General features: G+C 47.4%; 1 protein-coding gene across 7 annotated transcripts in view; it reads right to left on the bottom strand.

Annotated features, from left to right (window-relative positions):
• Positions 1 to 12,249: 12,249 nt before the first annotated feature.
• PLD1 (phospholipase D1) overlaps positions 12,250 to 25,733 on the bottom strand; it is a 72,651-nt gene continuing 59,167 nt past the window's right edge. For 6 of the 7 annotated variants that reach the window (XM_033516622.1, XM_033516621.1, XM_015637971.3 and 3 more), the window contains 6 exons: positions 22,969 to 23,082; positions 21,869 to 21,918; positions 20,815 to 20,949; positions 18,410 to 18,563; positions 17,678 to 17,792; positions 16,908 to 17,132 (listed from right to left, as the gene is read on the bottom strand). In XM_033516622.1, coding sequence (XP_033372513.1) covers positions 16,908 to 17,132; positions 17,678 to 17,792; positions 18,410 to 18,563; positions 20,815 to 20,949; positions 21,869 to 21,918; positions 22,969 to 23,082 — 793 coding nt within the window. Of the gene's footprint in view, positions 17,133 to 17,677; positions 17,793 to 18,409; positions 18,564 to 20,814; positions 20,950 to 21,868; positions 21,919 to 22,968; positions 23,083 to 25,733 lie in introns of all 7 variants that reach the window. The other variant, XM_033516623.1, reaches the window with a different exon arrangement.

Here is a 25,733-nt window from a genome sequence, read left to right as displayed (position 1 = left end):
TGTCCTGGGCTCGCTGGGCAGCCCGCACTGAGGGGCTGCATCCCTGCCTTACCCCTCACTAATCCTGATTGCAGCACCGGGGTTTCGGCTTGCAGGGCTGCAAGGGCGCAGCAGAATGTGAATTTTTTTGGTAATGAACTGCCCAAGTGGCAGGCAGTGGAAGTCGCACGGGGCTGCACATCACCCGCAGTGACAGCAGCCTGCCTGGATTTAACCCCTTTTCCCAAGCTACAAATCATCACTCCTTAATATCGTGCACAGTCCATAGCCCTCACTCACATATAAAGAGGTAAATTTGATCAAAATGCTGAGGTCAACAAACTCCCCAATCTTTGTGGTGTTTTTCTAGACCAGATGTTGTCTGTGTCTGTTCCAGCCCAGGGATTGCAATGTTGCGCTTGTAGTTGGGGAGCTGGAAGCAAAACTGCCTGGAAACTGGTAACAAACCAATGCGAGACTTCCTCCTGCTGTCATTGTTCTCAGGGAGAGAAGGGAGGAACAAACAGGATGAGAGAGGATGCTGGCTTGCTCTAATGTGATTTCCATCCAAGAACACACAGGATTATTTGTGAAAAACATAAGGATTAATATATGCATATATATATATATATGTATGTTTAATCCTGCAAATAGACAGATTGCTGTGATCCTCAGCACGAGAGCCAAGTCCCAAGCTAAGCTGTGATTTAATTATGATCTATCCATTGCCTATTGAGATGAGGAAAATGTAGAGGACCCTCCTGTTATTACTGAAATAAGAAATGATGGGAAAATCCCAGAGGAGGCTGCTGTTTCCAGGCTGCTTGGAGTAAAATCAGAGCCTTGGAGGGGAGATGTGCACCCAGTGATCTTTGGAGATGCCAGGGCTGCTACGTGGACTGTACTGGTGCCCAGCCAGGCTGCAGGAAAAGCTTAAACTGAGCAGTCATTTTTTTGTAGGAAGCTTTTTCCACAAGAAAAAATTAAGTTTCCAATATGTTACTCTTTTAGTTATATATTTACCAATCTATCTGTGTCTCCCTGTACACTGTTTCTTTCTGCCAGGAGCATCTAAACAAACCTTGCAGTTACTGTTTGAGTCACTGTGACTCAAAGTTCTCAGTTGAACTGGCTCAAAATATTTTGCCATGAGTCATTTCAGCACAAAATTGAGTTTCCACCTGGCAGGTCCCCCCTGGGCATAGCAGCTGGACCCTGCTGTGCCACACCAGCTCCAGCAGCCCTGGCACAGCTATGGGTGAGATGCAGCACCAAGCCAAATAAAGGAATGGAGTGGAATTCACCACGTCTCATCCTTCATTAAGCAATAACCATGGAAGAAGCACACAGCCCTTCCAGCTCAGTCCCCACATCCGTCATCAGCTCCATTTTCATGTCTACCAGCAGACACTGGAATCATTCTGTGACAGGTCATTGTTTTTCCTATTTCATTTCCATTTGGAAAGTGGGGAGATGGGAAAATTTTGTATTTCCAACAGGCCTTTGTGAGCAATAAGCACCTTAATGACCCAAAGCTCTGCTGTCAGCAGTGGGGGACCCTGAGATCACTATTTTTGATTTACTCATTGAAGGGCATCAGCCCCCATATAAACCATCCAGGTCATTTGACCTCTGCCTAAAACTAAATTTAATTATCTAACAGTGCCATCACTGTTAATTATATTGTGAGGGGGTGTATGTCGAATGAGTAAATCTAAGTGACACATAAGCCCTTGCCCAATTAGAAACAGGTTCAAGTGCTTTGGGCTTTGGGTCATTCTTCAAAAGATGATCAAAAAAAGGAATGAAGCAAACAAGGAAGCACATTTGGGCCCCAACAATATGATTTATTCCACAATAATTCTGTGACCACGTGGCCCTGGTGTCCTAAGTCCAGTTCTTAAAGGACTGAACAGAGAATGCTGAAAAATTTATACTCTGAATAATGCATTATAATTGAGGTTTAGCACACATGCAGCTGTGTTAAAAGAGACTCAGAAATGACTGGCTACATGTGTCCTAACCTACATCTATTGATCTCAAATGCACTTTAACTGATTCATTATCACTTACTGATTGCTTGTCCTCCTGCTGATGTGGGTTCCTCTCCAGGGAGAGAAGTGTTTTTCCATTGCATCCTCGGAGCAGAGCAGGACTACGTGAGTGAACCCTGCTGCCAGGATTTTTCCTATAGCTGTATACAAAAGAAAAATCCCCTGTAAATAGTTCATCACTCCTTTACTTAAGCATTGTGTAAGTACAAACCCCTGTAATCACTGTGGTGGGGGAGTAAATGGAAAATCAGCAAGGGCTCTTTGGAAAACCCTTCCTCTACAGATTCATACCAAGGAACAGAGTGGTGCACTTGAACAGCAAATTCCTGGGGAAAAGAGGTAGGGAATGGTTCACTTCCAGGAGGTTAACTCGCCCACAGCACCTCTTCAAGCTGCTGTTGTTCCCCAGAATATTTGACACTGTGGACCAGCACAGGGTTTTCTTTATGCCCCTTCTGTTGCCATTGCATTTGTGTTCTCTTGAGGGCTGCCACTGTGGGCCAAAGCCACCAAGGACACACCAGCCTAGAAGCCACCCCCAGCACGGTGCTAAAAGCAGCAGGAGCGCTCGCTGTGCCCCTGCCTGGTTATGTAGCTCAGACTGACTCTGTGCCTGGCCTGAGCTAAAGAATGCTTCCCCAGGGTAGCAAGCACCCACATCCTTTGAGGCCCCTCTGTACCATTTACCAGAATGCTAACATTTAAATGTAAAATTTCAGGTTTTAGATAAAGCACAGCTGTGTATAATAACGTGTGTGCCTCCCCAGCAGATGCAGCAGGCACTGATGTCGCTCCCTCAGCCTGGCTATAGCATCAGGGGTCTGACATGTCTTTTTGGCAATACATTTTCATGTTGCTATTTGGGAACACTCCACACTAGTGATGCAGGACTTGGTTTTGTCAATTAACCTCTTTCCTTTGTGCCTCCTCTACAAAGAGAAAAAAACATTAAAGGGCAACCCTGCTCTTCAGGAGGGTGTCAGATCTTTTATAGTCATTTAAAATGTGCCAATTGTGACTGGTTAGAAACCAATCAAAACCCCATTTTGCACTGCTTGCAGAAAACCTAATGTGGCCTTGCCCCCAGCAAACCATGTCCCCACAGTCCTGCTGAGGAATACTAATCTCTCCTTTCTTTGCCAGGATCTCAGGGATGATATTAGTATGTATAAGATCCAGAATGCATGAGCTGCCAGAATAGGGATGTTCCCCAGAACCCACCTGCCACAGCAGGGAAGTCCTTTGGGAGACCCTGCCCATAAATATTGGATTTACAGCCCCATCCACGGGGTGGAACAGCTGGTCCATTTGTCAAGTGCCTTTTATCAAAATTATTTATCATCCCAATACTTTTTTTATGCGGATCAGTCTGGAGCTGAGCTACCCTAAGCCAACCAGTATTTATTTTCTCTCTTTCCCTTTTCTCTCCTGGGTTGCCTTCCATCCCAAAGACAGCCCCAGGTCTGGGAAACACCTGACCCAAAGCCACCCCCATCTGGCATGAAGCACAGATCAGTAGAACAAGAGAAACTGGCTTCTATCTTTTGTCAAATGCAAATTGCTGAGAGTTAATTAAGATACATTTCAGGAACAGTGAGGTTTTGTAGTTTTTTTAAATTATAATCTATCCTGAGGTGTGGGTAGGGTTCAACATCTCTCCTCAGGAAAGGGGTTACAAAACTGGAACTGCAGTTGGCAAAGGTCCTGACAACAAAGGTCCCACAGGGCTTCAGTGGCAGCCAAGCATACAGGGCTCCTGTGAAGCAGGAATACAAGTCCTCCTGTGAAGGCAATACAAGTCCAAAATCTCCTTGGCATATATATTTTTCCAGCTTTCCCTTTTTTTTAATGATTGGTATCTTCACTATGGCTTGTGAGATTTGTTGTTCTGCAAAGAAGATAGGGCCAGAAACACATGGTGCTTCTGCCTTGTTGGGAGCATGTTAAATACTTGTTGTTTTCCCCTGCAAAAGGTGTAAGTCTTCTATACACACACACACTCACCCCCAAAAACAAAGAATAAAAGGAAGGTTAAACTACAGAACAGACTTTCCAAGTGTTTTCATGCTTCCCACTCATCATCAATGCCCAAAGCAGAAGCGAGTCAGAGAACAACTGGAGGTACTTTAAGCAGCTCAAAGTAATCATTTGAGTAGCGCTTAAAGTGTGAGGGATTGAGTAGGAAGACAGGGTTTGAGCCAACTGCTGTTGCCTTTCTGGGGAGGCTTCACTCAGAGGTGTTTACTTCCTCATGCCTTCATGGAGATGTGGCAGTCTATGAAAGCACTCCTCCTGGAATTAGATGAAAATGGTTTAAAAAAAAATAAGAAGGAGGGGGATGTTCTAGGTCCTGTCATAACAAGGAAAAGCTTAAAAAAGCTCACCCAAATATTCACCAAAGGTAAGACATGCTGTATGCTTAGGAAACGGATGGAGAATATCAAGGCATGGGCTTTCTGACTTGCTGAAAGAGAAAATCATTACCACAGCACCCAAAAATATCACTTCACCATCTCAGAGAGAAGGCACTCGAGCTGGATTTATATATGGAAGGCCTTCTGCCGCAGGGATGTGGATGGAGGCTGGCTTTGGGCCCAGAAGGCCCTGTAGAGTTTATATACACTGATTGACACATTTTTTATCCATGGGAGGCAAACCCAGGAGGAAGGGACAAGGGTCCTCCTAGCTGTGCAATGTCCCACTGGCCAGTAGAAACTTGGGAATGAAGGAGCATCCAAGATGGGAAAAGCACGGTCACACTTGGTTTGGCACAAGGATATATAGATCAAAATAAAACGGGTACATTTAAACAAGCTGATGACTTTGGTGTTAACATGTGATTTCTGAATAACTACCAAAACACCAGGCAGGAAACTGTGTGGTTTTGAAAATATCTTTTGAAGGCGTTCTGCATGTTCAGTGGAGCGACTCCATCTTCAGTTAAGAAAGCAGAAAAGAGTGGGCTGATCCTCAGAGCAGGGGGAAACCCTGCCCACATCTGAGCCTGCAGTCTGGGCTCTCATGAGTAGGTTACTACAAGGAACCATCAGCTGGGAATAGACAGGACACTCAGGAGAACCTTGGTAGGAAAATTACATCAGCCTTAAACGACGAAGACATGACTGAGACCCAGTTCCTCTGTGCACCAGTTCTGAGTGGGAGGAATAAGCTGGAAAATTTCCTTTGAAATTCTGTCCCCTACAGGCTCAAATCAGCCAGAGTATTAGAGAGACTTTTTAAAGTGTCATTATATATTTAATTAACTCAGAAATCTGTGTTTCTCAGTTTGTGGCTCCTAGCACATGCCGTACTGCAGGCCTGCACAGAGGTTGCCAAGACCTTTTCCACCCCCAAGAGTTAGAAGACTCTCAAAAGCACAAGGAGATGACTGGGAAGAGACACACTGCAGATGACAGCAATTGAAGACTGACTTCTTTGTCCATCACTGCTGCCTGAGGCTGTCAGAGTGGTGCTCCAGCCGTGTCCAGTGCAGGGCTCTGGAAAGCTCAGACACCTACAAATACCAAGCACATTGTTTGTACATGCCCTGCTCTGTTACTGGTGCTTTGTTCCTGGTGCTTTTCTAACCCAGACTTTGCTGAGGAGTCAGCTGAAAGGCTTGGGGCAGTGGCAAAGGCAGGAGGTGTTTTTGTGCCCTTGGATACTGGAAGAGCTCCAGCCTGTCCTGACAGTAAGAAACCCTGGTGCCTGTCAAGGGAGATGTAAAAATGAGTCAGTGGCTCAGCCCACTTTCAAGTCCTACTTGACCAAAGCTGATTGTGGTGAGTCGTGTCCTGTTGGTCCTCTTTCACCACATGCTTGGAAAGAGGGGATAAAGCCATTCTGTACCACATCATCTCACCAAAATGCACAGAGGGGGGAGGTGCTGACAGCCCCACAAGGGACCTCTCTGCAAAATTTCTCTGAATTATTTAGTTGCTATAGAAGGTTTCAGTGCTTTACACAAATCTTAAGAAGCAAGTTAGCCATATCCTGCCAGAGAATCCACCATCCTCCACTCAGGCAGGCGGTGGGTTCAGCCCTTTGTGAGCTCTCAGAAGCACCAGATGACACGAACAGCAAAGTCGGAGCTTTGCATTTGCTGTAGCTGACACACGCTGTTCGCTGAAAGAGAATTAGCCTTTACCTCTGCAAAACTGAGCATTAAGAGCTAGTCCAGCTGCTAGTAAATGCCAATTAGGCTGCTAAAAACCCAGGTTGCTCGTGAAAAATAGGACTTGAGCTCCTGAAACACGCAGGCCCTCTTTCAGCCTGGTTTTTCATTACTTTTCAGTCTCTAACTTGATCAAGTGTTAGAGCTGAGATGCAGCCAGCCTGGGATTACCCATTAAAATAATGAAAAACCTGTAAGGCAACTGTAAGGCAACAATTTCTTCCAGGCATGCAAAACAGTTGTGTTCACCCTTACAGAATTGCCTGTGTTTTGTTTCAGGTCCTGGCTTTGTAGATAAAGGAATGTGAGAACATAACGAGCACATCAGCCTTGTACCGAGTTCAGATTAAGCACAGCGAAACCACCAGCGCAGCAGCCATTTAGTCAGAAAGAAAGAAACATTTGGGGTCAAAGTGACATTATCTCACGTGGCACAAGATGCTGGGCACCTGTTAAACACACCCAGGTGGGTGGATGTGCCACATCGGAAAAACTAGAAAAAAATCTGTGTGCCAGTAAATCCTCTGCTAAATTCTCTTTGCAGAGGTTGATATAAACAAAAGTTAGGAGGAAAAATAGGGGAGTACACGAGCCTGCTTGGCAAGGGTGGGTCTTCCAAAAGGCACATCTGAAGTGTTTCTGAGGAGACATTTTGCTTGATTTTAATCCCAGCTCTCACAACATTCAGCACTTTTGCAGGTCCTGGAACCACATGTCTATATATGACTTTTAGCTCTTATTTTAAAATAAACAACTGGAAGTCATAGCCTTAAGAAAGCAATATAGTATGATCCCTGAGAAGGTTAAAGAAACTGAAGTTAAGTTCAGGTGACCTGAGGGTGGAGGTGACAGGATTGGTGAGGTCCCAGGTCAAAGACCATCCATCCAGCATGAGGAGGACTCTCCAACCCCTCAGCTCCACTCCAGCCTTGCTGTAGCCTTGCCAGAAGTAAAATATTGGAAACGTGGGTGACAGCTTAGATTACACATTGTTAGAAACAGCCAGGATAATCTGCTGCCAGGTCCCTAAAAGGAAATCTTTAGCTAACAAACATGCTCCAGCCTTTTGAGCTGGCAGATAACGATGGAGCAGTGGATAAAACATAGCTGGATACCAGGGAAGTGGTGCTGTGCAGGGAGGTGTTTCACCAGGCCAGAAGAAGCAGTGTGGGGCAGGAGAGCTGCTCCTGGAGCAGCTTGGCCAGGAAGGGGAAGGTGGAGTGTCAGGTTTTTGGGTGTTGCAATGTGCCACACTGCAGCCCTGGCACTGCATCTGTGCCAGTGCCCTGCTCTCAAGGACAGCCAGCATAGCTTGATGGGCTTTGTGCTCCTCATTGTGGGATTCATCATGGCCAAACATCATCTCCATGTCCCTCCCGTGACACTACAGAACATGGCTTTGCTAGACAGATCCAACAGGGAGTCAAAGAAAAGCATCAGCTTCCTTGTTTATAGAAAAACTCTGCATGAGACATCCCTGCCCTTCTTGAAGGCAAACAGGTAGCTCTGTCCCATCTAAGGCTGTGACATTTCCAAGCCAGGGAAATGCTGCAGTTTTAGATCTCTTGGCATCCCAGGATCCTGGGAAGGTGCCCCATGGTGCTGCTGCTGCTGCCATCACCACCAGTACCACAGGACAAGCAATACTGTGTCTCTTCTGAGGGTAGGAACCTTGTAGACATGGATTTTGCTCCTGCTGAGAAAGTCTCTGTTTGGAACAGCATGTCTCGGCTCATGGAGACTTCTCCTGCTGAGACATTTAGAACAAATTCTGCAAAAACCTTTCTGGTATGGTAAAAATAATAATAATGAAATGGCAAGACCCAGGAAGTGTACACACAGTGGAAACCAAATTTGGAATGGTTTAGGTGATTCAGGCTTTTTGGGGGGCAATAAGCAGCTAGTGCAGCTCACCACATGCTCACACAACCCAAGAGCTTGAAGTCAGCTTGAATGAGTGATTCATTATTCCGCACACGCTCCGGCTCCTCCGCCGCTCCAGCCTGTACCCAGCTGGATCTCAGGAGAAATTCCTAGAGTGTGTAATTGTGTATAATGTGATCATCCTGCAGCAGGAAATAGGTTTGTAAGCATTCTTAGCCAGTACAATCGATGTCGTACAGATATGGTCTGCAAGGAAACGAAGTGGAGATACATATTGCAGCGAGTCACTGGAGAGCCAAGGCAGCCTTCTGGGAAGGACATGGTAGGCAGGGAATGTATTCAAGCCCGAACAGTCACGGTACATGTACTTCATTTAAAGATGTCTCAGCGTGACCGTGCTCAGAGGGATGGGGGAGATGCTCACCTGCGAGCCCCCAGCAGCAAGGGGAACACCCCATGGAGAGAGGCAGGACCAGGCTGGAGGAGGGAGCCCGGCAGGGTTGTGTGGTTTAGCTGCAGCCTGGTCCCCCGGCTGGGCTGTGGCCGTAGGGATGCGCAGGGAGCCGGCACAGCGGGGTGGGGGCTCGCAGGCTCCCGGCACAGCGGGGTGGGGGCTCGCAGGCTCCCGGCACAGCGCCCATCCCCTCCCCGGGGAGCGCAGGCTGAGCCCGCAGCACCCTCTAGAGGAACGCGGCCACCCAGCCCTCGGCTTCCCGGAGGGTTTGCATCCGCCGGGAAGAGTCTCTCCAGCAATGCTTTTTTCCTTAGCTGGGTCTAATCCATCGCTGGATGTAAAGATGTAAAAAAAAAAAAAAAACCAAAACAAAAACCCAACAAAAAAACCCCAAAAACACAACCCAAAGTCTCAAACCCATCTTTCAAGCTGAAATTAAAAAATGCTGGGCAAGAAGCCTGAGTCCTCTCCTGCAGGACCCATTTTCTGTTTCTGTCTTGCATGTGCAATGTGCAGGTTCCAGCCTGTGAATCTGCTGGGCTTGGCTGGGCCCTTTAAAGTCATTTGTCTGATAAAGAGTGGAATAAGGAAGATAACCCAGTGGAGAGAGTAGAAACACTTTTCTGCCTGTTTAGCGAAAGGAACAAGGACGAATCGGATAAATGCCAAAGGCAGGATAGCAGCAGCAGGATAGAGCCACAAGGCATGGAACACCTCTGCTGTAAGGCTGAGAGAATTGGGATCATTCAGCCTGGAAAGAAGGCTTTGGAGTCACCTCATTATGGCATTTCAGTACCGAAGGGAGCCTGCAAGAAAGATGGAGAGAGACTTTTTGAAAGAGCCTGGAGTTGCAGGAGAAGGGGGAATCACTTCTAACTGAATGAGAGTAGGTTTAGATTGGATAGGGGAAAAATTCTTCCCTGTGAGGGTGGTGAGGCCCTGGCACAGCGTGCCCAGAGAAGCTGTGGCTGCAACATCTCTGGAAGTGTCCAAGGCCAGGCTGGGTGGTCTTGGAGCACACTGGGATAGTGGAAGGTGTCCCTGCCTAGGGTAGGGGGTGGAACAAGAGGAGCTTTAAGGTCCCTTCCAACCCAAACCATTCTGTGATTCTGTTGTTGGTATCTCCCTGGGTGACAGCCCAGCCTGCTGTCCCCACTCTCTCAGGTATCCTCAGCTCTTCCATTCCAGGAAGGATCTGGAGCAAGAGAGCAGCTGTCTGTCTGGAGACCCTGGAGCATCCTTGTGATGTGTCTGCTTGAAGCTGTGCTTGGCCCTGGATTCTCCAGCTGGAGAGGTGGGTCCAGCTCTAACCTGAACTTGTGCCCACAGCACTTTCAGTGGCCCTCAGCTTCCCAGTGTGTGACCTCCAGCTCACCTGGCCCAGCAGGACTCCAGCTGAACACCCAACCCTTGGCCCAGGGCAGGTTTCCCAGTCAGGACATTCCATAGGGACAGGCCACCTGCTGGGCACTGAGCAGCACACTGGGGGCATCAGAATATCCAGGGGACAGACACCTGTGAAGCCTCATTAACACTATCTCTCCGTCCCCCTTTCCTTTGTCCTCAAATGGGAACTCACAGAATATTTAATTATTGAGACCAGGCTGAATATGGAGACATTACTCATCACAGATTCTGGGGATAAACAGTTTCCTTTGCAGAATAATTCCTTTTTTAACAACCCTCCCTCCCCTTTTCTCCAAATTAATTTCCATCCCAACCATGAGCCTCTGTAGAAAATCTTGCCATAATCATTTTGAGCTAAATATTCTGTCTAATCAATCAAAGCAGTGGAACCAATTTTGAAGCTGTCACTTTTAATTTTTCCAATAAGAAAAAAATTGAGCATTTCACTCACAGTGCTGTTGTGATTCAAGCTCTTCAAACCTTCACTCCACTGCATCAGTGCTTCAGAGCTGTACTTGAAAATGTGAAGAGCAGGCACAATTGCAGAGAAACTAAAATAAATTGATTTTTAGCAGTGAGAAGAAACCTGTTTCTTCATGTACCCTTAGACCCGGATCACAAAACCTTTTCTTTTTCCTTTCTTCCCTGCTTTCTTCCTCAGAACAAAAGTAACTACAGCATATTAGTGATTTCATGCATGCAAAGGGCTGGCACTCGTTAAAGTTGATGTGTTATTGAGAGCTTGGTGCACAAATGCCAACGAAGGACCAGAGAGCAGATGTGCTGGGGTGGGTGAGAGGATTCCTCCTGCCCCTGGCACAGCATTCCTGGGGACACATCCACGATGGAGGAGCTGACCTGTGGGAGGAGACAGGAACAGCCTCGGCACAAAAAATGGCTGGAGAAATCCATCCTGGAAAGAACAGGTTGTTAAACACTCTGGCAAGGGCACTTTGTGTTCAGGGTAGGCGTGGGCTGTGTTCCTGCTCAGCGAGGAGCCATCAAATTGAGGCTTTGCAAGTCCTCTGGCGAGCAAACAGGAACATTCTGGTCAGGGGAACATCAGGGGGAGTTGTGCCATCGCGTTCCTGCCTCCCTGCACACTCAGTGCCAGCCACAGCCGTGAGCTGCCATTCACTGCCGCTTTCAGGGATGGATGTGAACCAGCTCAGGCCCTGCAGGAGCACAGGAGGTGAGGGAAAACAGCAAAAACAGCAACAGTGCCCTTGAGTTGGACCCCTGCTTGAATCCAAAACAGAACCTGGCAGCTACTGAGGAAAAATGAACTCTTTCCCCCCTGAAACCAGGACAACCACGTAGAAAAGGGAAAGGAACCTTCCTACAAATCCATACCTGAACTGCCTATGTTCAGAACCACTTCCAGTTTCACATTAATTTCACACCAATGTAGTCTCAACTGGGATCCCACAGCTCTGGTGCCGCTCTCAGGGAAGCCAAGCAGTGGTGGCAGGACAGAGCCAGCCTCAGCTGTGGCTGCCCTGTGTGACCCCACAGCCACCCTGCTGCCATCCAGCACCCCTGGGCCCAGCACCATGCACCCAGCAGAGGCTGGCAGGCCCCACATCGCTCCTCTTTGCTGCTAGCTCCTCTTCAGGAGCCCATAAGTGGGACTCAGGAGGCACATCATCAGCAGGGGGATGCTGGAGCAGCAGTGGAAGCCGACAGTGTCACTCAGCAGCTGCCTGACGTCTCTTACCAACCCCCTGCCTCACCCTCTGGCTCTGTTGTCTTGGTTTATTGTGTCTGTCGAGGACACAGATTGGGTTTGGAAGTTCTGAAGATGCAGAGAGCCCTCTGGCATCTGAGAAAGGAGATGAAACCTACGAAATGGAGAAGTTAATATGTTTTCAGTTTGCAAGAGAGCTTGGAAATGCCACTGATGCTTTATTAATCTCTTCTGCCCCTGGAGGACAACAGGCAGCTGCTTCTTCCTCTCTGCTAAATTTCCTTTACTGGAAGTCAGAGAGGGGCAAGTTAATTCTATTTTGGATACGGAGAGTTTTTGTCTATGCCTTTCATAATGCTTTTGGATTATTAAAACTCCTTTAAAACATGACTCTTTAATCTATTTAAGAAGTCCAATTTTCTTTCTATGCTGTTTCACCCCAGCAATTTCTCTCTCCCAGGAAAACCCAAATGACTCAAGTCTAGCCATTTTTATTGCTGTTCTGGGCCTTTCCCCATCACGTCTTGGCAGCTGATACAGAGCAAGGACAGAACTCATCCCAAGGCAGGATGGGGCCCCCAAAACAAGGAGAAATGACACCAAAGCCAAGTGTTCTGACATGATGATCGGTTGTATTTTCAGTCCATTAATACACATTCATTTACCAGATAGAAACAGAGTGGAAAGGAAAGCGATTGTTAGCAGGAACAAGGATACAAAACTCAATTCCAGCAGCCTTCACAGAAGGGATATTCAGTGTCACAGCAGCACTGATGGAAGGGAGGGATGCACAGACCTGTGCTCACACCCCAAGTGGAAGCTCTCCTTTTGTGGATTAGTTTAGCTAGAGACATAATTTTAAAAAAAAACCCCAACATTTGCAAAACTGACTTTTTGACACTTTTTCTCACTTCCCTAGCATCAGGACTAAGGAAAGTTGGAATTATTTACACAGAGCAGATTCTATGAAAAGACACTGGAAGGTTAAAAATAGAATAATCACAAATACTGGAAAATACAACAAGAAAGCAGGCAGAGAAAGGAAAATAGGAAAAAAAAAAAGTGACACCCCAAGAGGATCATTGCATTCAGTGGTCAATGTATGGTTAGTGGGGCAGCTCCACTTTGATACAGAGATTCACATGCTGGCCTTGATTCACTGCCATGAAGTTACACCCTGGGTTTCAAGCAGGATTCTGCAGAGCTCCTGATTTCAGCAGGATCTCAGCAGTGCAGCAAAAATTGCTTGTTTGAAACCAGTTGCAGAATGAGTGCCACAAGCTGTGACAGTGTGTTCACACTTCCTGGGGCACGCCTTGGGTGCCAGCCTCTGCTCATATCCTGGTCTGGACACCGCTGGTTTTCTTCCCTTTGGCCACCACAGCACTGCACCATGAAAGGTTCTGCTGCTGGTGAGAGGGGTCAGCTTAGCCCAGCATGGTTTTGGGGCTCCACATGCAGCAGGAGAGGGAAATGGCATTATCCTACAGTACTCTCATACTTGTATTGGAGTGTCTTCACAAACACAGCTCTGTGCCCAGACAGAACCCCCTGACTGTCCTTGCTACAAGTGCTCGAGGCTCGTTACACTGAAATAACAACAGCAAAACACATCTGCACTTGATTGTACAGGGATGCTCCTTTGAAAGGAATAAAGATATTGTAAATTATTCATGGAAGAGTCCCAGCAAGGTGACACCTGCACTAAGGTTCTCCCAGGGACAGCACCAGGATTGCAAAATCATGTTGCGAAATTTGATCAAAAGAAAGGAAAATGGAGCATTTGGGGTTTAATGCAGCAAAGCTTACACCAGGTCAGGGGAAAAACAGACCAAAAACTGAGCTGAGCACTTTGCCTCTTCCATGGAGCACTGGAGTGGTTCTCCTTTAAATTGTTTTTAAAGTTTTTGGAGATGATGACATTTTACTCCTCATTTTTAAAATCATGCATTAACTTTACAGTGAAACATTTATCCAGTCCAATATCTATACAACAAAACACATATTTTAAAAGAGCAGACTATTAAAATTTAAGGAAAGGAGTGTCAGTTCTCGAAGTGGAACGTGTTAAGGAATAAATTAAAGGTAAAATAAGTGTTCTACTTGGGCTGAATTACAAAATAAAGTCTGAGCCTGGGAGAAGTTCTCATTTCCTACAGTTCTAATAAATAACTGCCACAAGAAACAGTTGATGTTTCTGGGGTTGCCAGTGCTTGAATCCACATCACCTGTTCCAGCTCTGGGTATCGTGGGTGGCCCTCTCCAGCCTGCAGCCCACGCTGGTATGACAGACTAAGAAGTAGTGATTGTTCAGGCGCAGAAATCAACTCTCTCAAGGTGTTCAACTTCACAGGCTTCTTAATGTAAGAAACAAACCTGTAGCTGACAGGACCCAAGGAGCCAGCTCCAAACAGCACAGCCCAGGGTGTGAATGAGCAGGGCCTTCAGCAGGAGCCTGCTGTTTGTTTGGGGTGAGCAGCGCTGCTTCCACAGGGAACCTTTGGCCCCACAAACCCCTGGGGACGCTGGGATCTCCTCCCTGTGCTGAGGCTGCCGTGCACACCTTGCTTCCATTTGAATGTTACCAAATTCCTGGTGTCAGGAACTCAGCACCAACAGGGAAGGGATGATCAGCACAGTGCCTCTGCTCCCACAGAGGGGAACTCCTCCCAGAGAGCCAACACCAGGCCTGTCTGCTACCTCAATAATGAAAGACCTTCTTAATTAGCACCTTTTCATACCAAACCAGTCAATTACATCTCCCTCCATGGCTCTGCTGTGTCACTGGGGACCAGCAGCTATCACACAGTGGGCTGAGCATTGCAGAACCTGAGTGGTTTTTCCCCAAAGCAGCCTGGCAGAGGGGGAGTTAACACCCCTGGAGTTAGGGAGCCCCAACAATTAGCTACCTACCATTTTGCAAGACAATGCAAGGCTAATTTAACAATTATAAAAACCTTCACTAATATGAATATGAGGAGAATAAGAGCACTTAGAAGGTGACAGGAGTGTTGCACTTCAAGGTTCAGTGTATAGGTGGAGGGGTTGAACACTTTCTGACTCTGAACACAGATCTGTGTGACTGACAAGAATTCTCTGGCAGGCTGTAATTGTTTGAAGTCAGCAGCTTCAGTCAAAAGAAACCAGCTAAAAATATGAGGAGAGAAAAGCTCTGAACCTGCACTGATGTGAAATCACAAGACACCTTTGATCTTTCTCGATTGTAAATGGTCAGGGCACACTTTGCTTTGGCTCTGTGGGGGGTGACCCCGGGTCAGTTTTTTTAAAGGAAAAAAATCAAGGGAACATATTTGTGTGCTTACAGCATGCCAGGTAAAACCATCAACCCCCCAGACTCAATCACATAAAATGCTGCACATGCACTTCCCAAAGGTGAACCAGACCACAGATGCCAGAAACGAGAGTAAAAGGCAACTGCACCTACAAAACACAAATGTAAAACAGTGGAAGCTGTAGGAATGGGCTGAGATTTGGAAGAACATCTGGGGTTTGTTCTCTGTTTGGGTGATGCAGCAGGTACAGAATAAGCTGGTGCCTGTTTACAGGTCTGAACACAAAAAGCAATCAGCAGAAATGTCATGCCAGCTACGTTTTGGGGATAGATAGGTGACCAGTGGGATTCTTTTCCAGTTAAAAAACTGTTGGAAGAGCCAGAAAAGAAAAAAATTAACTCTTCTGTGAACTAAAATAAATACCAGTTTACTGGGCCTTTTGACCAAGTGTTGGGCACAGGTAAAATCCTGGGAAGGGATGCCTGGATGTAGGGGCAGCAGAAGAGCTCAGCCTCCCATTCCCCCAGATCCAGCTCTCCTGAAGTGTTTTCTAATGCTCCGTTTTCCCAGCAGCTGACACAGCACTGCAGACTGCCAGAACACCCCAGGTCAGAGCTGGACATGAAACTGGGAGACATGGTCTCATTGCAGGATGAAGCATGGGGTAAGACCCAGGCTGGTGCCCACCACACGAGGTTCTAACCTAGGAACTGTAGTGTTTTTCCCAGGATGTTGGATTGAACTGCTGCTTCTCTGTACAGGGAGGTGCAGAAGAGCTTTGGAAACCTTCTTACAGCAATGGAAAACAGGAATGTGCATGCTGAGTTTTACCTCTGCTTGGGAAGACATGTCCTGCATGACTGAACTCAAGGTTGTTGCTGGTTCAGGAACAAAGCAGAGCAGAGACAAGGCTTTGCCACTTGCTCCCCTTCCCCCTTGCATTCACCCCATCTACAAAACCAGCTCTGCCTGAGCATTCTGTCAGCCTAATGGCCTTTCCAGCTTTGAAATAGGGGGAAAGAGATGGAAATGAAAATGTATGCATATGCTGCAAGATAAATTCACAAGCAGAGTACTGAGCTTGGTTCAGATCATGCTGGCTTTGGAGTCTCAGTCCTGTTACAGGCAATGCCTTGGTTTCCCCCAGCTCTGGACATCTCAGGCTTCAGTTGGAACCTTGGTCCTCTCCTGAGGAAAACAGTCACACTCAGTGGGACCAAGCTGACGTGCTGTGTGTCTGCAGAGGCCAGCAAACTCCAGTGATCTCCAGCAGCACCTGCAGCTCCACTGACACTGCCCTCTGCCAAGCCTGAGGGCTGTTGATTGCTCCAGCTACAATAGGAAGAGGATTTTTTCCCCCAAAGGGATGAAGAGACCAAAATGCTGATTCTGATACAGGATTGTTAGTCTGTTTCCCTTTAAGAAGTGAACTCCTACACTTGGAAAGCTGCAGGACAGCCCAAGGCAGCAGCAAATGGCACTTCCCAAGAGTGGCAGGGCTGCACAACGTGCTCTGATGGCATGTGGGACGGGTGAGATGGGGAACTCCAGCGAGCCAAGGTGCAGACACCCAAAGCCTGAGAAGCAGCACATGCAGCCCAGGACTCCTGTGCAGCCACAGCACGATCACGGTATGAACTCAACCACAGGATACAGCTGGCAGTGGTGACAACATTGATTGGGAGTCAGTTCCTGTCCTAGGAAGTAGCCTGCATCCTTTAGATGCTCAGAACACGTCCAAAGAAGTTACTCCTCCGGAGGTTCAGCCTTTCATCTGCCACCATTTCCAAGTTTTTCTGCTCCTCTTGTCTGCTAGTGTCAATTTGCTTCAAGTTCCTCCACCAAAATCCTTCAAAAAGGCTCATTAGCTTGGTAGAGAAGCTTTTCGTCTCCTTTCACTTTCCAAAATCCCGTATTTTTCATTAACTTCTCTCCTGAGAACAAGACTTTAAAAGGTAAAGCAGTCTGCATCTTCTTAAGTCCAAACCTCCATGGGTACCATGGACTCCTTTGTTCCAACAGAGGGAAGCAAGTACTCTTCCTCCAGAAAACGAAAGGGGAATTGTACTAAAAACCCACGAATCTTTTTTAATTCTTCTGCTGCTTTTGCAGGATCATCATTTGCTAATTTGGGCTTGTTGATGAAATCACGCAGTTGGGTTAAATTATTCACCTCGTCACTGGGAAGGCATCGGAACACCTGACCAAAATAGAAAGAAGAAGTCACCTGTCAGTGTAGGGGAAATGCAGCAATGCAGAGTTCCTGAGAAATACCAAAGCATCCAGTACAAATTCCCCAGGATGGGAGTGACTGAATTAACAGCCCAGAGACCAGGGAGGGAAGAAAGATGTGCCTGTCCTTGATGAGGCTGCAGCAGGCAGAGGGGAAGCTCCAGGACCTTTCCTGGTCACTGCAAAATCTCACTAAAAGACAGAAGTAAAATCTGCTGCTACTCCAGTTACAATGTGGCTAATTACAAGTAGTAACTACACCAAGGCCATTCACTGGAGCTACAGCTGATGCAAACACAGAAATCTGATCTGCTGCCTTCATGGGTGCTGTCACACTGAGCATGCACCAGCTCCAGTTTCTTGTTCACAGCTCTTGCATCTGACACTACTCATTCCTTCAAAACATCTCTGAAGGTCCAACCCCAGGAACTGGACCTGCTTTCTTTGCCCTCCCTGTGCTGCTTCTCCCATTGGCATGTGTGGGATGGAGGGAGGGGGAGTTGCTGTGCTCACTTTATCAAAGATGGTGGCATTGCGAGCTGCTGTGGCGATCCACACCTCCTTGAAGAATTTGTCACAGACAGGATCCTGGTGTTCTGGATTGAGATCGGAGCCGCCAAGGACAACCCTGAGAAGACAAAGGGATGGATGGTCACAGAGGCTGAAGCACTGGGCACTCCCCTCTTGATAAATGCCAGGAGGCGTTTCCTTGGGATTTGCCGAACCCCGTGTGCTCCCAGCAGCCTCCCACTCCCATCCCCTGTGATAATCTGCCAGCTCCAACGCTGCTTGATTTTCTCCTTTTCTTTTGTGCAGTAACTGTCCAGATGGGAAATAGGGTTGGGGAAAAAAAAAGGAAAAAGAAAGAGGCCTTAAACTAAAAATGGCTGTGTTTTGGGCCAGATGGCTGCTCCCAGCAAAGAAGCTTCCTTTAAAAAGTGACACTGCCACCCAAGTGTGCAAACGGGAACTGGAGGGGAAATACCACTTGTTTATGAGCTCTGCTAGCGAAACTCCGGAGCAAAATAATTTGTAAAATCAAGCTACCAAGCTGTGGGCAGGAGCGGTGTGAGGCCAGTGGAACAGCAGCAAAACCCTGGGCTCAGTGCAGGCGGAGCAGAGCCAAAGCTGGGTGGGCAGTGCAGCCCATTGGTGTGAAGGGCTGTGGGGCAGGTCAGAGAGCCCTGCTCATAGCCCTGCTCAGGGCCCTGGCCCCTCCTGGCGCTGGGCCGGCCCCGGGCACACCTGAAGCAGCGCAGGCGGAGGGACTGGGCGAAGCGGCCGGCGCTGTACTCCTGGCCGTCCATGACGGAGGGCACGGTGTCGCTGTCCTGCACGATGATGGCCATCTCACTGTCCCTCTTCCCCAGCATGCTGCGGTCGTTGATGTTGGCTGAGCCTGGGCAGGGTGGGACGAGGCAATGTCTCAGTGCACACCCCTCCATCATCACCCCTCCGTCACCACCCCTCCATCACCACCCCTCCGTCATCACCCCTCCGTCACCACCCCTCTGTCACCCCTCGGCTCCGTGGGGAACCATCCACGCCTTCCACAGGTAAAAGCACAACCTGATACCTCGGGATTTTAGCTTTTATATTTTTCAGATCCTGCACTGCATTAGTGTGTAACTCTGAACTCCATATAGAGTGTTAGTAAGCTCTCTTCATGTTTTGGTCAGATCCTTCTAAGCCTAAGAACCAAGGACACCCTCTGCCTCAGGCCCTCAAAAGTATAAACAAAAATTAATTGAGGGGAGTAAATTTGCAGTATATTTCATTACCTGAAGCTGTAATTGGAGAATTAGCCCTATATGCAAATAGACTAAACTTATATCTCTCTGAGAAACTTATGACCTATTGCTCTTTTTGAGTACAGCCCTTTGGGGAGGCTTTGTCTGCCCTTAATGTACCTGAAGGCCCTTCAATAAATATATCTGCTTTTATCTTTTTAACTTTGTCTGGCCTCTGTTCCTAGGTAAGCCTGTTCCAGGAATCAACCAAGGGGCTTTCTTATGGAAACACAGACCCTGAGAGAAGTTGGGGGAGAGGAAAAAAAACCCAACTGATTTTTGTAGGCTTCAATGGTTTGGAAGAAGATTAAATCTCAGTCAAGCCCAGGCCAACATTTTCAAAATTTATTCTTTCTGCAACTTCCCAGATGCTTCTGCTGAAGGAGCCACAGCTTTCAAAGGTCTGAACTGCATTTGGTTTGGATACCCAGTTACCTGAGGCAGGATGGGCTCTCTGGGTAAATCACAGAATGCTTTGGTAAAGACTTTCAAGCTCCTCTTGTTTTAACCTCCCTGCCATAGTCAGGGAAACCTTCCACTAGACCAGGCTGCTGTGCCATTCAGGAGGGTCTGCTCGAGACAAAGCTGAGGCTTTGTCCCTCCAAACAGGTTTCTCTGTCCTACATCAGAAAATGGCATGGGGGAACACTGCTTGCAGCTGTTGGCTCTGGGAACAGCAAGATGGAGGGAAGGATAGGCATAATGAGGTCATTAACCCACAGAAATGACAAAAACAACAATAAAAAATCTCCAGACACAGCTGTAAGAGACCCCCAGGCTGCAGTCAGCCATTGAGCCTTCCCAGGAACTGGATTAACTCCAGGGGAGCCAACACCTCCAGAGGAAAAACCAGCTGAGTGCCTCTTTGTCCTTTCACCCCCTCCTCCTGCCCAGCAGCTCTATGAGCACTTAATCTCCATGCACTCTGTCTTACGTGGAAAAGGGATGACTTCCCATCCCCTCACCAGGCAGCAGAGATGCACAGGCTGTATAAAAATCTACCCTCAAGCTTATAGGTAAAGAAAATATAAACTAAGAGCTGCCTCAGGCCCCCAGACCATTCCAGCTGGAACAACAGAGCTCCTGCTGTGATCCCAAACCACCTCAGAGCTACTCTGTGCACTGGAGGAGACAGGATCTGGCCTCTGACAAGGTGACAGAGGAGCAAACCTCACCACAGGTCATCTGAGATCACTGCTTTGAAAGGAGGGAGTATTTTGAGCCCTGTAAAATATGGTATTAAGGTATTGATTGGCAAAGTTTTTATTGCTGATATAACAGCTCAAAAAGAGCTTCTTTAAAGAAGAAGACTGGAATTCTGCTGCAGGGTAGAGCTCTGAGCCTGAACTCTCTTGTCTTTGCTTCATGTTCTCAGAATAAATATGGTAAGAGAAGAGGATGAAATGATATCTATTACTCCCTATAGCATATTGTCCCATTCTTAGAAATGGAGCTGATACATGACACATGTTGTCCAAACCTTCCAAATCTTACAGCACATTCTGTTCTTTCAGGAACAGATGACAAGTCTCACAAGTCTTCCTGCTAGAGCAGAGTTTGATACAAGACAGATGGACAATATTCCCTGCACTGGGATTCTCTTCACGGTTACACACAGATTTAGAAGATTTTAGAAAAACAAATTAAATGACAGCCCTTTGAATCCTTTCTTCCCTCTTGATGAATTTATGACTTTGTTTTTTATGTTTGTTTTTTTTTTAAACAGCAAAATATTTCTCAGGAAAGAAATGACAACACAGAAAAGCCCACAGCCCTGCAGCCTGCACTGGGCATAGGGATGGGAAGGGATTGATCCAGGATAACCCAGTGCCCCAAACCCCTCTGAGAGCCCCTGCTCACCGATTATAACCGTGTTGTCATCAGCAATGAGCAGTTTGCTGTGCACGTAGATGAGCTCTGTCACCAGTTTTCCTTGCAGCTCTGCATATGTTCGAAGGCCACAGAATGATATGTAGTTTATCCACTTATCTCCAACTGAAAATTAAAAGACAAGAAAACTGATGGGATGAGGGAGGTGGAAGAGGTAGAAAAAAACCTTGTTTACATGAAGAACCCTATGAATAAGAACTATGAAAGTTCACTTCTGACTTTAAAAATAATTATAAATGAATAGATAACAGAAATATTTTTTTTTAAAAAAATAGACTTGAAAATTTTCTTGTATGCTCACTGTGCTGCTCTGATCAGCTGCCTGCACAGAGACTCCCACTTCAGTGAGAAATGACTCCAGTCTCCTGGGCACAGCACAATAGGTGGACTATGAGATTGTTTTTCTGCAGATCCTGCAGAAGGGAAGCTGGAAGCAGGTGTTTTGTTCATGGTCAGCATGGCAAATGTATCCTAATGCACTTGTGTGCAGTTCAAATTTACACCAGGACCTAGAACAAATGAGCCATTATTCACGGTCCTAGTGTTTGTGATATGTGGGTTTTCACAGTGCTCCAATTCCCAGCAGAGCAAATTCCAGTAGGATTCCTCATGGCAAGGAAACAGCCTCCTGCTTAGGCAGGTTCTTCCTCTCCATGTCTGACAACTGCCAGAAACAAACCCTGTGTGGGATCCACGGGGAAGGCTGAGGGCTCGTGGCTCCCAGAATTGTGACCCCGCTCAGGACATTTTCCAAATAACACAATCCTGAGCAGCTGCAACTGTGCTGTGCTCCTCCCTGGGGTGTTCCCCTCTTCTGGATCAGGGCTGCAGCCAGGTCTGAGGTCTGACAAGTGGCCATGGCTTGTGTGACCTGACACAGCTTGCCATGGGAGGATGGTGAAGGGAGGAGGTCACTCACAGCCCCACGAGCCCGTAGCATGTGTTGCATTACGTGTTATAGATGTGTCCATCAAACAGCAGCATCCAAAGTAAACAACACAGAGGAGAGGATTAAAGTTCTTACCCTCTGCCTTCAGCTGGCCCAGGATGGAGTTTTCCCCTCGGCACATGGTCCTGGAAAGAAGGCAGGCAGCCATCAGCACGTGCTGGAGCAGAAGCGGGTTGGTAAACCACAAACACAGATGCCTCTCAAACAGCAGGAGAAACAGGGTGCTTCCAGAGCACATTTTTTTTCCCAAATGACTGTTACTCCATCAAGGACTGCTCATGTTCCAAAAGGAGCTTATATAACCCACAGAGGAGCTAGGGAGCACTTCTACCTTCTAGAGCACGTGGCAATGATTGTAAACGTGTGACAAATAGGGCTGCTGCCCCCTGTGCCAGGCCTGGATGTGAAATCACATTAAGAAAAACGTTGACATGTGCAGAACACCAGGTCAGGGAGTTTGTGTGATTATGGCTGGGCTGGAAAAGCCACAGCTGGAACTCCACTGAGAACCACCCAACCCATGGGCTATCTCCTCTGGTTGTCCTTGCAGGAGGAAGCTCAGGCAGAAGGGTCAGGGGCATGTGCTACTTTCCATCTACTTGTGTCCCCACTGATCCTCCTGGAGGTGCAGCAGGACCCCTGCAGGCCAGCAGACAAGGGGGATTTCACTCTGAGGGCTGCAGCAGTCTCTGCACACTGCTGTGCCCTGGCCATACCATACATAACATAGCAGCTTTCCAGTAAAACCATCTTGGGCCATTTTGCCTTCTTCTACACTTCCCAGCACAAGCACTACCCTGCTGCATCTCAGTCCCTCCTATGAGGCCTGCTGGGCTGCAAAACATCCATCCTGGAGCAGGGGAGTCACACAGGGGAAGATGCCATTGCTTGCATGGGGCCAATGGGCAGAGCCAGGCCAAGTATTGGCCAAAGAGACAGATTTGGAGCTTTAAGATTTAATCAGCTAAATGGAAAACAAAACATAGAATGATTTAGGTTGGCTGAGCCTTAAAGTTCATCTAGCTCCATCCCTCTGCCATGGGCAGGGACACCTTCCCCAAGACCAGGATGCCCAAAGCTCTGCCCTTGCTGGTCACACAGATGGCAGGTGGGGCTTGGGGACCCCCTGCAGCAGAGGAGGTGTCCAGGGCTCTCTGACAGCCTGCCTGGGGTACCTGTAGTTGAAGTGCATGATGGCCTGCAGCGCGTTCCCCCCGCCCGTCGAGATGTCCCCTTCAAAGCCCGGCAGCAGCGGGATCACCACGTACACTCGGAAACGCTTGTTCTCCCTGAAAAACCAGAGAGTTTGGGGGAATATCAGCCTGGGAATGTTACATCAGCCTGGAAAAGTCACAGCTTTGCACAAAGTCCCCTCGGTTTCATTTCCCCTGAGATGACCGACGCGGCTCCCGTCCAAGGCCAGCACACAAATTTTAAGGGAGCAAAGTGCGAAGTGCATTTCCAGTTTAAGGAAATCATCACCTGCCATCAGTACTTCTGTGAGTGCTCCCTCAGGAGGAGAGGGAATATTTTACTGTCAGCAAACAACAAAAGAAGCTAAAGGAAAAGAAATACATTTTTATTGAAATTCAGGGGCAGGTGAAGGATTCTTCCTTCTGCTGCCTGACAGAGCACAGCAAAGCTTACAGAGCTATCACAGGCAGAAACCCAAAACCCAACCCAACCTTCCCACTGTCTCCTGCTTTTCAGAAGTCAGAAACACCACAAAAGGTGGAAAAAGTTCAAGGCACAAGCAAAACATTGAGCACTGGAGGAAGGAAAATATGTCCTTGATATATCACAGCACCCAAAAATCTCAGTTCCAGAATCCTCCAAACTAATCCATACTCTAATCATGATCTCATTCAGAACTAAAGCTACTTCTGTGAAACTGCTTGGGGCTGACAATTTGGTTTTCCTCTGCTGACAAATGCCAGGTGCATCTGCTCTGAGAGCACCTTCCAGGTGCCCCTGGGTGCTGGGAATTCCCTGCTCTGTGCTCCAGAGGAGGAGGAGGAAGAGAAGGATCAGGATAATGCTCCATGGAAAGATACTGCCACTAGATGGCAAACACAGTTTAATCAGCACAAAACCATTTCAGAAGCACTCTGAGGATGAGCCAGCCTACAGTTTTTGCTAGAAGTACTCCTTCCTCAGGCAAGCCATGCCTGTGAATTTTAGGGGTGTGGGAATTGTGAAGCACTGGGGTCCCATCTGAGCTGGGAGGTGACAGCGAGGACCTGTGTGTCTTTCATTTCAACCAGAACTTCCTTCCAGCTGTGCTGGGCACTGCAGACTGGCTCTGGCTCACCAGCAGAGCTCAGAAAGAGTTAATGAGGCCTTACTCAGGCACAAGAGACTGAAACCAAGTCTGTTTGTATCATGAGAAAGGTCTACCAACAAAAGCATTCCCCAAAAAGCAGCTTGTTTGTAAAAGGACAGTGTTTATTAAACTGCTTACAGAGCCACCCATGAAAAAAAGAGGAAACCAAGAAAAGAACATTATTAATAACATCAGTAGAAAATATTTAGTCTAGAAGAGTGAGAAGTATACAAACTCATTACAGACCTTAATTTATAATTAAATGCTGTTTTCCTGGGGCAGTTTGGAAAATGAGCATTATGATACAAACTATTTAAGAGATCACAGGATCATAGAATGGTTTGAGTGGAAGGGACCTTAAAGCTCCTCCAGTTCCAAAGCTCCCTGCCATGGGCAGGGACACTTTCCATTAGCCCAGTTTGCTCCAAGCCCTGTCCAACCTGGCCTTGGACACTTCCAGGGATGGGGCAGCCACAGCTTCCCTGGGCAACCTGTGCCAGGGCCTGCCCACCCTCACAGGGAAGAATTTCTTCCCAATATCCAATCTAATCCTCTTTCACTTCAAAGACATTTCTCCTTGTCCTATCACACATGCCCTTTTTCAAAGTCCCTCTCCAGCTCTCCTCTAGCCCCTTTAAGCACTGAAAGGTGCCCTAAGATGCTCTGTCCAGCTGCCTCTGAGCCTCAAAGCTGCAATACAAACACAGCAACAACATTTCCAGCAGCACTGGCACTGCTCCTCATTGACCACAGATGAGAAAATCCACCCCATCTTTTCATCCTTTGATAACTTCAATTTTTTGGGCTATTCACTGCAGCTCACACAGATCACAGGCAACTCCACCCCATTGTTAATGGTACAGCAGAAAAAACCCAGGCTCTCCCTGTTTCAATAGTGCTCTTCTTTCCACAGTGCTCTGGACAAAGCCTGGCCCAGGGCAGCTCCTGTGGTCTTGCAGACATTTCCTGCACTCTGGTGGCTGTCTCCAGATGGGTGCCCTTATCCAAGTGGGAATTTCCAAGCTCAAGTGAAAAAAAGAGCAAAATTCCTGCAACCTTGGAGACAAGATCTCTGGAAAAGCAGGCCCTGCAGCATTCTGGACAACTACAATATAGAAAACATAATCCATGCAAGAAAACATCTCTGTGCGTGGCAAAAAAGCCCATGAGAGATGAAAGGGAAAAGTTTAGAAAGTTTCCTTTCAGCCCAGCAGAAGCAGGGTACAGTTTTATACTATGAAATGTAACTCAAAGAAACTCCAGGGGAGCAACCTTAAGCAAGGCAGCCCAGGATCAAAGTGAAGACAAGCTCCTACCTGTGGCATTAATGTTAACACAGGGTTAGGTGTGCTGAGGGAGTGTCTAAAACATGGCTGGATTCAATCCATCCAGGAACAAACAACGGTCCCCTTACAAAGACTGGAGGTGGTGAACACCCTCCAGTGTGTACCAGAAAAAATTGTTCAAACAATAGCAGAGCCCTCCAGTCAAATCCTCAAAATGTGTTTGCTTCCCCAGTTTGAAGCCGCTCCCTCTAGATGATTTAAATAAACCACAAATCCCAGTTCACCCTTCCCACCCATGAAATTGCCTGACCACCCAGCTCAAGGCAAGTTG

The sequence above is a fragment of the Parus major genome, chromosome 9, assembly GCF_001522545.3.
Source record: "Parus major isolate Abel chromosome 9, Parus_major1.1, whole genome shotgun sequence".
Taxonomy (NCBI): Eukaryota; Metazoa; Chordata; class Aves; order Passeriformes; family Paridae; genus Parus; species Parus major.
The sequence above is the reverse complement of the archived record's forward strand: the minus strand, read 5'-3'. Positions and strand labels throughout refer to the sequence as shown.